Source organism: Mauremys mutica, chromosome 1 (assembly GCF_020497125.1).
Source record: "Mauremys mutica isolate MM-2020 ecotype Southern chromosome 1, ASM2049712v1, whole genome shotgun sequence".
Classification (NCBI taxonomy): domain Eukaryota; kingdom Metazoa; phylum Chordata; order Testudines; family Geoemydidae; genus Mauremys; species Mauremys mutica.
The window spans coordinates 360,595,182-360,609,018 of NC_059072.1; the positions used below are offsets into that span (position 1 = coordinate 360,595,182).

General features: G+C 45.3%; 1 protein-coding gene across 1 annotated transcript; it reads left to right on the plus strand.

Moving 5' to 3' along the window:
• Positions 1-7,435: 7,435 nt before the first annotated feature.
• On the plus strand, positions 7,436-8,383 carry LOC123362119 (olfactory receptor 52E4-like). The gene has a single exon (XM_045002451.1). The coding sequence runs from the start codon at positions 7,436-7,438 to the stop codon at positions 8,381-8,383; it is 948 nt and encodes a 315-aa protein (XP_044858386.1).
• Positions 8,384-13,837: the final 5,454 nt, after the last annotated feature.

Genomic DNA, 13,837 nt, shown 5'->3' on the forward strand with positions numbered 1-13,837 from the left:
GTTGTTTCCCATTACACCTGGCCTGTAGCTATTCCGTGTCTAGTTTAAAAAATAAAGGGCCATGAAAAAAGCTGCAGAGCTGTTTTGTGGTCACAGTCCTGGCCCCTCCTGAGCGCTCTGGGTGCTGCGTGATCCATGGGGGCCGCATCAGTTCTGGACAGGGGCTATTCCAGGGCCACAGAAACCCTGAGCCAAGTGAGTCATGTCGGAGACATGACTCACATCAGAGCCCCAAGAAAAGCCATTCACACAACCCCCCCCAACAGCTCCCCCATTGATGGCTCTGCACACCACACACCTGCTGAACCCACTCCCCACCGAGGCAGGGCAGAGCTGTATGTGTGAGGGAGGGTCTGACGCACAGGGGACCTAGCAAGAGACTCAGGCCCAGGTTCCCTCCTCATCCCCTCAGTTTGTGCTGCCTCAGCAATGTAAAGGGGTGGAAATGGGCCTCAGCTCCCCAACAAAGACGTGGCTAGCTCCTATCCCAGTCCAGCCCATTCAGTGTAGGCTGACAACCTCTCAAAAGGCAAAAGCCAGACACATGCAAGAGCCCCGTCCCCTCTGTGACCTCCCCCTGCCCCTTGTCATTGTCCTTGCAATCCCATCCCCTGCTCCTCCTCATTACCCAAGGCTCCATCCCCTGTCCAGGCTACAATCCAGAGCTAGGCCATGATAAAAGTTGCCCAAAAAAAGCCCCCACCCTGTCTCCCTACCCCCCCAGCATGTTCAAACCAAGGAAGCTGGTGAGTCTGGGGCTCTCCACAGTGGTTCTCTGGGCAGCTCTTACCAACAACCCTGCCCTGCCTCACAGGGGTGGCAGGAGGATAAATACATTCAAGGATGTTCTCATACCTTAACATCAGGTCTATATCAGGGTCCCACAGAGCAATGCTCCTAACATTTGTCTATAAAGGCCTCTTACCACAGCCTCCCGTGACAGCTGGCTTCTGGGAGGCCCTGTTAGTAGAGCACATTGGTGTCTGTGGCAGATGTCGGAGGTGACAGTGAGGAGTAGGTAGTGGATATCTGAGTAGAGTGTTGGTTGTCATAGAGTGTTTCAGCACAGTCACTGCACTGGTGTTTGCAGCCATTGAAGCTGAATGGGTCTAACTGCCAAACAATGGATCAGTGGCCATAAGGATCTCATCTGAGATGGTCTGGGTGGGAGAAAGGTCTCAGGGCAAAGATCAGCTTCACACCTTGACCCTGTAACACGGACACGGCTGAGCAGTACGGTGACTGGGCCCAGGCTCACACAGGTTTCAGCACAGGCTGCTTCCACAAGAAAGGGGCAAACAGATTGGAAGATGCTCTTAGAGACACAGGAAAAGTAGGCTGAGTCCCAAGAGTTCCTTGGCTTCCTGAAAGAATGTAAGATTGGCCAGTTCTGTTCCTCTATCTCCAGAGCAAAGCCTGTCTAACTTAGCTTAAGCAATACATGAGATGTATGAGTGTAGACGTGTGACAGCTGCCTGTTATTATAAAACTATTTTTTCTAATGCTTTGTGCTGTTTGCTAATAAACCTCATTGTTTTAAGGAGGCTGGGGGTGACTGTGTAGCTCTGGTCACAAGCTCCCGAAGGGCAGAGACCGAGGTGTCCAGTCAGTGCTGCTTGGTGATAAGCTTTTGTCATGGATGGGGTGTTGTTCCCAGCTTGACGAGTGGGAAAATTGTACGATTCTCCTCAGGACAGAAAGGACCTTGTTTAGAGGATAAAGAAACCATCTATCCAGTTTTACGGTGACAATCTCGATTCTTCTTGGCCAGCGTCTGTCCTTGTGGAATTCCTGTCAGCATTCAGAGGAGCAACTTGTTCAAGCTGCATCCAAGAAAATGATGCGCTCAAGACAATGATTCATAGAGTCAGAGAATATAAGATCAGAGTAAGCCATTATATCATCTAGTCCAGACGTTCCCAAGCTAGGTGGTGGGCTTCCCTGGTGGGGGTGCAGAATGTATTTGGCAGGTTGGGGCCATGAGAAACTGTAGGGGAAAAACCTTCCTGTACACAGTTTACTCACATTAATGAATAACTAGCCAAGCTGATTCCTGCAGACCGATCCAGTCCTCAGCCGGCGCTGTGCGTTTGTCTCTAGGTGGCACTTTGTATTTCGGCAGATTACTGTTAAGCTTGCACAGCATTATACAAAGTTCCTATGAGTCTGTTTGCTATGGCACAGTGTGCAAATTTCATTGTAAGCAGGGACCACAATCGCAGTTTTGATTTTGCTCTTATATCAATGGATAATTGGCTCATTTGTGTTACTTAAGAAACAACCCTCAAGTGAAAAACAGTGAAGCTGAAACGGATTCAGCTGAAGCCATGCCACCCCCTAAATCAGTATATATATTTGTGTGGCTGGGGGAAGGCATAAACTCTTATAGACACAAAGAAGGGAATATGATCAAATAAGTCAGAGAACAACTGATCTATTCTGAATTCCTGTATAGCACAAGCTGCAGAATTTAACCCAATTATCCCCATATTGAGCCCAATGGCGTGTGTTCTATTAATGCATGACCTGGATTCCTTTAAAGCATATCTTCCAGGAAGGCACCAAGTTTTGGTTTAGAGATAGCAGGAGAATCCAGCACCTCCCTTGGCAGTTTGTTTGACTTGTGGAAATGGATGGTAGGAGAGAGATCACTTGATCATTGCCTGTTAGGTTCACTCCCTCTGGGGCACCTGGCATTGGCCAGTGTCGGTAGACAGGATACTGGGCTAGATGGACCTTTGGTCTGACCCGGTACGGCCGTTCTTTTAAACTTATGCTGGTCAAGCTTCTGATCAGGACAATATGATACAGCTCTTGTTCCTAGGCTGGCAAGAACTTTCTGGTGCCTTGTTATTGCTGGTTCATGAGTGACTAGTGAAAGTATCCATGTAATGGCAGCTGAGTGGATCCCTGTCAGTGTATGGCTGAGATTGTTGTGCCTGAGGCACTGCACTTCCAGCTTGCACACAGGGGAAGTCTGTCAAACCAATACATCATAGAATTATAGATGATCAGAGTTGGAAGGCACCTCAGGAGGTCATGTAGTCCGACCCCCTGCTTAAAGCATTACCAAGCCCTCCGACAGATTTTTGCCCCAATCTCTAAATGGCCCTCTCAAGGATTGAGCTCACAACCCTGGGTTTAGCAGGCAAATGCACAAACCACTGAGCTATCCCTCCCCCCAAAGCCAGTGCCTTCTCAGAGGTCCTGCTAGACCTTGAGTCCGTTTCCCTCTTGTCATGTGCTCAGTTACTGACAGATTGACTGTGGTTACAGGCAAAGAACTCTGGACTCCTGGATTCTGTCGTGATTCACTGTGCGACCTTGGCCAAGTCATGTCTCCCTATCCCTCAGTTTACCTATCTGTATAATGGGGATATGTTCCCATTCACAATCCTTAAATGAAACATTACTGAGGAGTATTAGTGGTCTTTGATACCTTGGACAGCTCTGTGTGCCTGCAGAAATGGCTCATATTTCCCCTTAGTCATCTTTCTCCAGATCATTCTGTCTACTGTCTACCCAGCCACTCTGGCATGTACAGGGTATCAGACCCTATGGAGACCTAAGATTAACCCCGGTTTTCTTGCTAATCAACTATAATTTTTTTTCAATATACACAAATACACAGAGCAGCCAATTCCTCTCTGACTCAGCACAAAGCCTAAGTGTTCTCATCTCCCTTAGGATGACCCTTTAATTACTGTTTACTGTTAAAGCTGGATAAACAGCACAGAAGCGCAGACAGGCTTGTCTCCAGCCTGTTAACATCCAGATTCCTCTTCTCCCCTAGATGCTGAGTGAACCCCACTGGGATTTCACAGAGTTATAATATAGCTGCTGCACATCCCGGTGTCAGTTCTCAGTGTTCAATGTTGCTGCAGATGCTGGAGTGAGAGAGATGTGGGTCACAGCTGTCTGAGGGGGATTCCCAGGGAAGACACGTCTGTCTCAGAATTCACAGATTCCCATCTCTTACTGAGGAGCTCACTTTCTCGACAAACCCAGTGCAACATGGGCGTGATGAGAGAGAGTGTAAGTCTGGGGTCCTTTCCACTCTGCACAGCCATTAAACATACTTGGGCCCTTACCACAGGACATGAGCTTGCTCCAGTATCATGGTCCAGAATGTTCCTCTTTGCTGTGTCCCCATGGCTGATGGCCTCCAGCCCAAATCTGCCTGCATTTCAGTGGCACAGGAGATCCTTCAATGCACAGACACTATCCTCCTCTTAAATTCCAGGGCTCTGGTTTCTAACAGGTGCATGGGGCAAGGTGTGTGCGTGGGGATTCTTACCTGACTTTTTATCTGCTGGAAAGCATGGAGGTGCTTGGGCTCTTCATTGGAACAATTATAAGAATTTTTCAACATAGGCAAGACATCTTCTCTCCTAGCTTAATTCAAGAAGTTGGCCCTACTGTTATGCTTGAAAATTTCAAAAAAACAATACAGCCAGATGCAGACACCAAGGGTGGAAAATTTCAGTCCAAATGATTAATGTTGGCAAACTTATAAAGAACAGAAAATGAGGTTTCCTAACTGAAGGTGTCAGACAGACTTATCTAAAATTGCTGCCATCGGCATGATCCACAATGGCAAATCCATTTGTGAATCACATCCAGGTAAGCTCTTCTTTCCATAATGATGGTGGCAAGGAGATCCATAGGCTAAATATGGATTATGTAAACAATTTTCTTTTCTCAATATTATATGTTCAGACTTTCAACTTAATTCCATATTCCCTTTTCTCTGTGTTAAGATACACAGTAAATATGAATGCTTGATCTACTTTCTTTATTGATAGATTCATGGGGTTTAAGATCAGAGGTGACAGTAGATCATCCAGTCTGATCTCCTGTATAACACAGGCCATTACTTTTCATCCAGTTGCCCCTGTATTAAGCTCCATGACTTGTGTTTGACTAAGACCTGATATACACTAGGATTTTACATTATGGAGTCACAGAGCCAAAGGGTTAGAAGGGACCGCAAGAGTCATCTAATCTGACCCCTGCCGAGATGCAGGATTTGATGTATCTTTGTCATGCCAGACAGATAGCTATCTGATTCCTTTGGAAAACCTCCAGCAAAAGAGATCGAATGACCTTCCCAGGCATCTTTTCCTTTGTCCTACTGTTCTCACGTTAGAAAGTTCTTCCTGCGATTTCGTCTAAATCTGCTACGCTGTAGTTTGAACCCATTGCCTTTTGTCCTGTCCTTTGCAACAAGAGCGAACAACTTTCCTCCACATTTTTATGGAAGCATTTCAAGTATTTAAACACTGCTATTGTGTCCTCTGTTAATCTACTCTTTTAGACACTAAACATATCCGGATCCTTCACCTTGCTCATATGTCTTGTACTTCCTCCCTTTAATCATCCTTGTCACTCACCTCTGGATCTTCTCCAACAGTAGTGACCAAAACTGGGCAGAGTACTCCAGATGAGGACCAATGAACGACAAGTAGAGTGGTAATATCACCTCTCGTGACTTCCATGCTATCCTTCTGATAATGCAACTTAACATTGCATTTTCATTTTTTGAAACAGCAAAAATAATCCACACCCCTGAGAAATGTAGCTATATCAAACTAACCTCAGTGTAGATAGCATGAAGTCAATAGAAGAATTCTTCCATCTACCTAGCTACTATCTCTCCGGGAGGTGGATTACCTAAGCTGATGGGAGAACCCCTGTCGTCGGTGTAAGTAATGTCTTCAATGAAGCGCTACGGCAGCACCATTGTAGTGCTTTCAGTGTGCGTTCCAACAGGTAAGCACCTTTAGTGGTGAACCTTTGGCACTTATTTCCAAGTTTGTCTGGCTTCAGCTTCCAGCCATTGGGTCTTGCTCTGCCTTTCTCTGCTAGATTTCAGAGCCCATTAGTACCCAGGGTTTTCGCCCTTCTCCAAATCATTGATGGAAATATTGAATAGCATCAGTGCTAAAACTAATCCCTGTAGCCCACCACTAGAAACACCTCCATTCCCTGACAATTACCCACTGATAAGTGCCTTCTGAGATTAGTCAGTTATCCGGGTTTTAGTCCATTTAATATGCTATTGCATTGTGTTCTTTTTGCATCTGAATGTTTTCTCCTACTAAATCAAATGCCTCAGAGAAATCAAGGTCTTTTGTATCAGAATCATTCCATTCATCATCCAAATATGTACTGTCATTAAAGGATGAAATCGGGTTTATTTGAGAAAACATGTTTTCCATAAACCATGGTGTTGTCTGGCATTAATTATATTCCTTGACTGTTTTTTTTAACTAATCCCATACCAGGATTTTTTCCATTTGTTCCCTCACCTTGTCAAATATTTTTAATAAACTGTCCCTTTATTTTGCTATAGTTTACATTTAACACAGAACTGTCCTCTGTTTGCCATTTTTCTTTGTCTCTGCTGCTGCCTGATTGCCTACATCCTGTTCAGAATGAGAGTGTGTGGTTGATCTGGGAGTTCATAATTCTAATATAGTACTGTAGATGCTGTTTAAAATCCTCTTTGACTGCTAATGCACTGGAAAGAATTTCATCACCTCAGGTGATAGGAGCACTTGATACTGCTTCGAAACAAAAATATTTCTTGAACCTATCTATTGTTTTCTGCAAAATCAACAAGTTTCCTTCCTCTTTGTTACATGTTGCTTCCACTCCCCACCCCTTAATTGCTGTCTGTAAATTGCCATTGAACCGGGTTTTTGTGCAAAGTTCTCTGCTTTCTTGACTATGGAATCTTGGCTTTGTAGCTAGGTAATAATCTCTTCTTAAAGAAATCCAAATTTTCAGTCCCATTTTTTTGTCAAAATTTTTCCTTTATCTTTATCTTTACTTTCATCTTTCTCTTTGTTTTGGCCACTACTGTGAATGAGCAGGTGTTTTCATAGAGCTGCTAACCGTGAGGCCCAGGTATTTTCCCTGGGACGTGTTCTAATTGGGATATTTCCCCCAGCATCTGTCTTGGCAAAGATTTGGGGTTATTCCTCTCTCACATTTTGAACAACCGGGTACATGGCTCTAGCCTGGATTTCATTGCATTGAGGAACAACGATGGATAACCAGAATCCACACTTGTGTTTCCTGCTGGTGCCTTTTCAGGTTTCCTTCAGCACAACATGTAGGAATTACTGATGGATGCAGCACCATAAAAATGGAACTGGCATTAGTAGGGTTAACATTTTTCATAATTCATTAATCTCAAAAATAAAAATGGCATTTTTCTGTGTGTAAAGAGTGAGCAATCTGTTTTACCCATGAGACCATCCTCCAGTTGTGCATGTAGTGTCTCATATTAACATTCTCTCTCCATCCAGGCATTTGTACTGAGACCTTCACCATAGACCCTGGGCACCTAAAGAAAGGCAGGGGAATATATGGTACACGCAGGAGACACTGATCTGCCTCCGAGTTGGATACCTTATCCCCATACTCCATGCCAGATTCCAACACAACCGACTTCACCAACCCCTCAATCTTCATCCTGCTGGGAATTCCTGGCCTGGAGGTGGCCCATGTCTGGATCTCCATCCCCTTCTGCACCATGTACGCCATAGCCATCTTGGGGAACTTCACCATCCTGTTTATTGTGAAGACGGAGCCGAGCCTCCATGGCCCCATGTACTATTTCCTCTGCATGCTGGCCATTACTGACCTCGTGCTGTGCACGTGCACAATTCCCAAAATGCTGAGCATCTTCTGGTTCAATTCCAGGGAGATAGATTTCAGTGCCTGTCTCACCCAGATGTTCTTCATTCATTGCTTCTTTGCAATGGAGTCTGGGATCTTTGTGGCCATGGCTTTTGATCGCTATGTGGCCATCTGTGATCCACTGAGACATTCCACCACCCTGAGAAACCCCGTGGTGGCCAAAATCGGCCTGGCTGTGACGTTGCGTGGCAGCATGATCGCACTGCCCTGTCTGTTGCTAGCAAGGCAGTGGCCATATTGCAGAACCAACATCATCCCCCACACATGCTGCGAGCACATGGCCGTGGTGAATCTGGCCTGTGCTGACATCCGCATCAGTAGTTACTATGGCCTCACTGTGGCAAACTTGGTCATCTGTCTAGATATGTTTTTTATAGCTGTGTCCTATACCCAGATCCTCAGGGCCATCTTTAGCCTCCCCACAAAGGATGCCCGGCTCAAGACTTTTGGGACCTGTGGCTCTCACCTCTGTGCCATTTTAGCTTTTTACATCCCAGGTCTCTTCTCCACCCTCACATCTCGGTTTGGCCACCATGTGGCTCTGCATTTCCATGTTCTTTTTGCTAATGTGTGCCTCCTGGTGCCCCCCATGCTAAATCCCATCATTTTCGGGGTGAGGACCAAACAGATCCGGGACAGGCTGCTTCGGCTTTTTACTCATAAAGGGATGTAATCTTTTCTCCTGGTGCTCTGGCTCTCAGCCCGAGCTCTGCACAGAGCTGGCTTGTGACATGGTGCTGAGCCCTGCTCCCTGGATCACATACTGGATGGTCAGAGGGACATTAAACACTCTCTTGACCTTACTGTGCTGCCTTGGCAAGACAAACTGGGGAACTGGTCTGTGTACAGCACACTGAACTGACAGCTTTCAAATGGCTGGTAACTTGACCCCCAAGGCAACACCCCTTGCCCCACCTCTTCCACCAAGGCCCTGCTCTGCCTCTTCCCCCCCCAAAGGCCATGCCCCTGTCACTTGCTCCTCCCTTTCCCCTATCACTCACTGGATCATCTTCATGTCCCTCTCCCCCTGCTGCAAGGGCGCCAGTTCAGATTTTGTAGGGCTGACAACTTTAACCACGATTCAAGGGGCTACGTAGGCACTTCAAACTCTACATTTTTTGGCAGATAACTTAGCAGATAGCTGACAGGAGCACTGTATCTAATTCCTATATCAATAAAAAGAAAAATAAATAAATATAAGACCCACTTAGCTCTAGTACTAACATATTATGACATCTTGTGGCCAGTCACTTAAGGGACACTGCTTAGGTTTAAAATTTTAATGCATATGCTTATTTTGTTACTAACTCTGTGGAGAAAGAGACCCTGTCAGCCCCCCGCACCTCCCTACCTCAAGTTGTATTTCAGCTCTGGGAGGGAAGATGGTTCTGATGCATTGCAGCCAGCATCAGAATGAACATACTGGGTAAGACAAATGGTGTTTTCTGACAGTGGCCAATACCACGTGCTTCAGAGGGAATGAACAATCATCAAGTGATTCACCCCTGTCACCTAATCCCAGGTTGTGGAAAAAAGATGCTATGGATATGCAGTATGTGGTGTTGGATCCCTGCCTATCCAGGCCAATAAAATTGATGGATCTATTGTCCATGAACTTATCTAGTTCTTACTGGAATCTGTGAAGAAATCATTTCTTTTGTTTGTTTTAAATCTGCTGCCTATTAATTTCATTGGGTGACCCTTAGTTTTTGTGTTATGAGAAGGAGAAAGTAACACTTCCTTACTCAATTTCTCCACAGCTGTCATGATTTTATAGAATCGCTATCATGTCCCTCCTTAGTCATCCCTTTCCAAAGCTGAAAATCCCAGTCTTCTTAATCTCTCCTCATACGGAAGGCATTCTATACCCCTAATCATTTCTGTTGCCTTTCTCTGTACCTTTGCCACTTCCAATATATATATATATATATTTGAGATTGTGCCACCAGATCTGTACGTAGTATTTAGCATGTAGATAATAGAATCATAGAACTGGAAGGGGCCTTGAGAGGTCATCAAGTCCAGTCTCCTGCACTCATGGCAGGACCAGCACCAGCTAGAACATCCCTGACAGGTTTTTGTCCAATCTGACCTTAAAAATCTCGAATGATGGAGATTCCACAACCTCCCTAGGCAATCTAGTCCAGTGCCTAACCACCCTGATAGGAAGTTTTTCCTAATGTCCAACCTAAACCTCCCTTGCTGCAATTGAAGTCCATTGCTTCTTGTCCTATCAGAGGTTAAGAAGAACAATTTTTCTCCCTCCTTCTTGTAACAACCTTTTAAGTTTGAAAACTGCTGTCATGTTCCCCCTCAGTCTTTTCTTTTTCAGTCTAAACAAACCCAGTTCTTTCAATCTTCCCTCATAGGTCAAGTTTTCCTGACCCCTAATCATCCTTTTTGGTCTTCTCTGGACTCCTCAAATTGTCATATCTTTCCTGAAATGTGGTGCCGAGAACTGGACATAATACTCCAGCTGAGGCCTAATCAGCGCAGATGTATCGAGATTTATAGAGGCAATATGATATTTTCTGTCTTATTATCTATCCCTTTCCTAATAATTCCCAATATTCTGTACACTTTTCTGATTGCCACTCTTCTTTTCAGAGAACTATCCACAAGGACTCCAAGATATTTTTTCTTTCTAATTTAGACCCTATCATTTTGTCTGTATAGTTGGAATTATATTTTGCTGTGTGCATTATTTTGCATTCATCAACACTGAATTTCATCTGTTATTGTGTTGCCCCATTACCCAGTTTTGTGAGATCCCTTTGTACCACTTCACAATCTGCTTTGGATTCAACAATCTTGATTTAGTTTATATCATATGCTAATTTTGCCACCTCACTCTTTATCCCTTTTTCAAGATCATTGATAAGTATCAGGTTTCAGAGTAGCAGCCGTGTTAGTCTGTAGCCGCAAAAAGAACAGGAGTACTTGTGGCACCTTAGAGACTAACAAATTTATTTGAGCATAAGCTTTCGTGGGCTACAGCTGCATAGAATGGAACATATGAGAAAAGTATATATATACATACAGAGAAGATGCCAAAGGTGACAATTTTGCAACAGAAAAAACAGACTACCACCTTTGCCACAGAAAAACTTCAAAAACAGACTCCAACGAGAAACAGCTGAGCTTGAATTGGTTTGCAAATTAGATACCATTAACTCTGGCTTGAATAGAGACTGGGAATGGCTGAGTCATTGCACTACTTGAATCTTTTTCCTTATGATAACTATCCTTACACCTCTTCTCAACTGTCTGATAACAGGTCATCTTAATTAATTAGCCTCTTAGAGCTGGTATGACATCGTCTCTCTCTATGTATATATATATACACTCTTCTTATATGTTCCATTCTATGCAGCCGATGAAGTGGGCTATAGCCCATGAAAGCTTAAGCTCAAATACATTTGTTAGTCTCTAAGGTGCCACAAGGACTCCTGTTCTTTTCGTTGATAAGTATGTTGAACAGCACTGGTTCCAGTAGAGCCCACCATTTTCCACTCTCACCTGGTATTCTTACCCATCTTTCCTATCTTTTAGTTGGAGTGCGGGTCATTGCTTTCAGGATCATCTACCAAGCCTTAATTTAATTTAATGACTAGCCCTTTGTTATCCTAATCATCCTGCCTCTGTTCATAAACAAACTTCCTGCCTCAAAGGCAGAAGCTTGGAACATCTATGTATAAATAGGTTGGCCATTAAACACTATCAGCCCTAACAAGATCTTGCCCAGACAGAAGAAAGGAGTAACTGCATTCCAGATCAAGCCAGTTTTCTCCAGCGTCTCAGCAATAGGGTGAGCGTGGAAGGAATGGAACCGCCTCAGAAGAATGAAAAAAGAGATGTGGTGTAGGTCCAGCCCTTTAAAAACACAGAGAGTGGATGAGCCAGAAGAAGCCGGGGCAGGCCAGAGGCACAAGGGCAGCAGAGGGGACAGCAGAGAGACAGACTCCAGCTGGAGAAGAAGCCATGAACTGCAGGGCGCAGCCCCTAGACACTCTAGATGGCTCTTACCAAATCCAACATAAGGCTTGTCAAGGTTCCTCCCCCACTCTGAACTTTAGGGTACAGATGTGGGGACCTGCATGGACACTTCTAAGCTTCATTACCAGCTTAGATCTGGTATCGTTGCCACCATCCAGATCCCTCCGTCGGGAACTCCCCTTTTCCCCCCAAAACCTTCCCCTCCCAGGGTAGCCTTGAGAGACTTTTTCACCAAGTTCCTGGTGAACACCGATCCAGCCCCTTGGATCTTAACACAAGGAGAATTTAACCATCCCCCCTCCTTTCCCCCACCAATTCCTGCTGAGTCCAGATCCAATCCCCTTGGATCTAAAAACAAGGAAAAATCAATCAGGTATTAATCAAAACACAGAGGATGTTCCCCTGGGCACAAATTTAGTTACACAAAAAATACCCATATACTCAATTTTGATAATTCCCTTAATGATACCAAGACAGGTTACAAAGAAAATAAACATAAACCTATTTATCCCTTTCTAAAACTTACTACTCTGATAAGAGGCTGGTTCCTTGATCTTTTTCACTCCGCTTGAAAACTGAAATGCTCAACAAAGGAAAACTTCCCTCCTTCCTTTTGAAACATCTTGTTCCCGCATTGGTCCCTCTGGTCAGGGGTCAGCTAGGCTCGGTGAACTTCTTAACCCTTTACAGTTAAAAGAGGCATTAACCCTTAACTATCTGTTTATGACAAAGCTCCATGGCAGCGAGGATACCGAGGCAGGGAATGACTTGCAGATGTTCTATTGAGTTCAACTAAACGTGGATATTTCTTGTTCTGTCTAAAGTTGAGGAATTGATTTAGCAACCCCTTTTGCATGGTCTGGGTTTTTTTGGTTTAATGACCCTGTGACCCAAAAGAGAGAAACTGGAAACAAAGTGTTCCAAGCGGGGAGGTCTGGGAAGGGTGTGCTGCAGTAATTGGAGAGTCTTGGGAACTGAGCCAAAATGAGTCGCAGGGCCTTGGCGCTTGGTGAGCAGGTCTCTGCTCCAAGAGGGAGGCACTAGAGTGAGAACTTCACTCCCAGAGCAGGCCTGGAAACCCAGAGCCAGAGGCGGGGCCTGAACCCTGATGCCACACAAAATCACAAGGCTCCAGTGTGTGGGACCCAGACACAACCACCTGGGGGTGCCTAACTACAAGAGCTTGAGTGGGGCTGTGACAGGAAACCTGGAGCTGCTACAAAGAAGCCAGGGGACTTTGGGTGGAAGGGGAGTGGGGCTGGCTGAGTATGTGTCCAAAAGATATTCTCTTCATCCAAATGTAGTTAATATGCACACAGTGTTTCCCTGAGTGCTCTGCTTCCCAGACTGATCCAGCCTGAAGGAAATATTTCCTGAACCCGGAAATTCTGGTTTGGGGTCAGGGAGAGGGTTTGTCTTTCCCTTTGAAAGTGTTCCCCAGAACAGCAGAGGCAGGGAGTCCCTGTTCAATTCAGTTACTTCCCAACTCTCATTCTCTCTCTCTCTCCCCCTCTCTCTCTCACCATGCATTTGCATCTACCTCTCCCTTTCCTTTGTAACTCACCCAACACACACACACACACACACGCCTCCCTCTCTCTGCCACTTCTAATGTGCATCCCACCCTAGGAACGAGTTACAAACAGCCAAGGGGCTATTTTTAACTTGACTTCAGTGGCCATTGCAGATGTAGCACTGCAAATCGCTGCCGCTGAGCACTGATCTGGCTGGGAGAGAAGCCGGGTGCCTTAGTCTGGTTATTAATCACAGTAAAACAAAGTCCCTGGCCATCAAGCAACCTTAGGATTGCCAACACAGTCAGACTGGTTGAATTTTCAGCAATAGTGTCCGGTCCTTCCTGTCCAATTGAGTTGGCAACCCTAAGCAACCTGCAGCTGCAAACTGCAACCAGCTCAGTATGAACCTGTCTGGAGGGATTGCTGGACAAGGGGCAGCTTCACAGACAGGTCTGGAGGCTGCTCGAAAGCTGTGGGTACTTGAACAGGAGCAACTGCTGTCCTGTTCCCTTCCACAGGCTTTGTGGGGATGTCCTGGCAGCAGGCTTGCTACAAAGCTGCAGATCTATAGAACAATGGGCACCTCACCTCCCAGGGATGGGAGCGATATGGAG

Coding starts and splice junctions, on each gene's coding strand:
- LOC123362119 (XM_045002451.1), top strand. CDS start 7,436: ATGCCAGATTCCAACACAACCGACTTCACCAACCCCTCAATCTTCATC.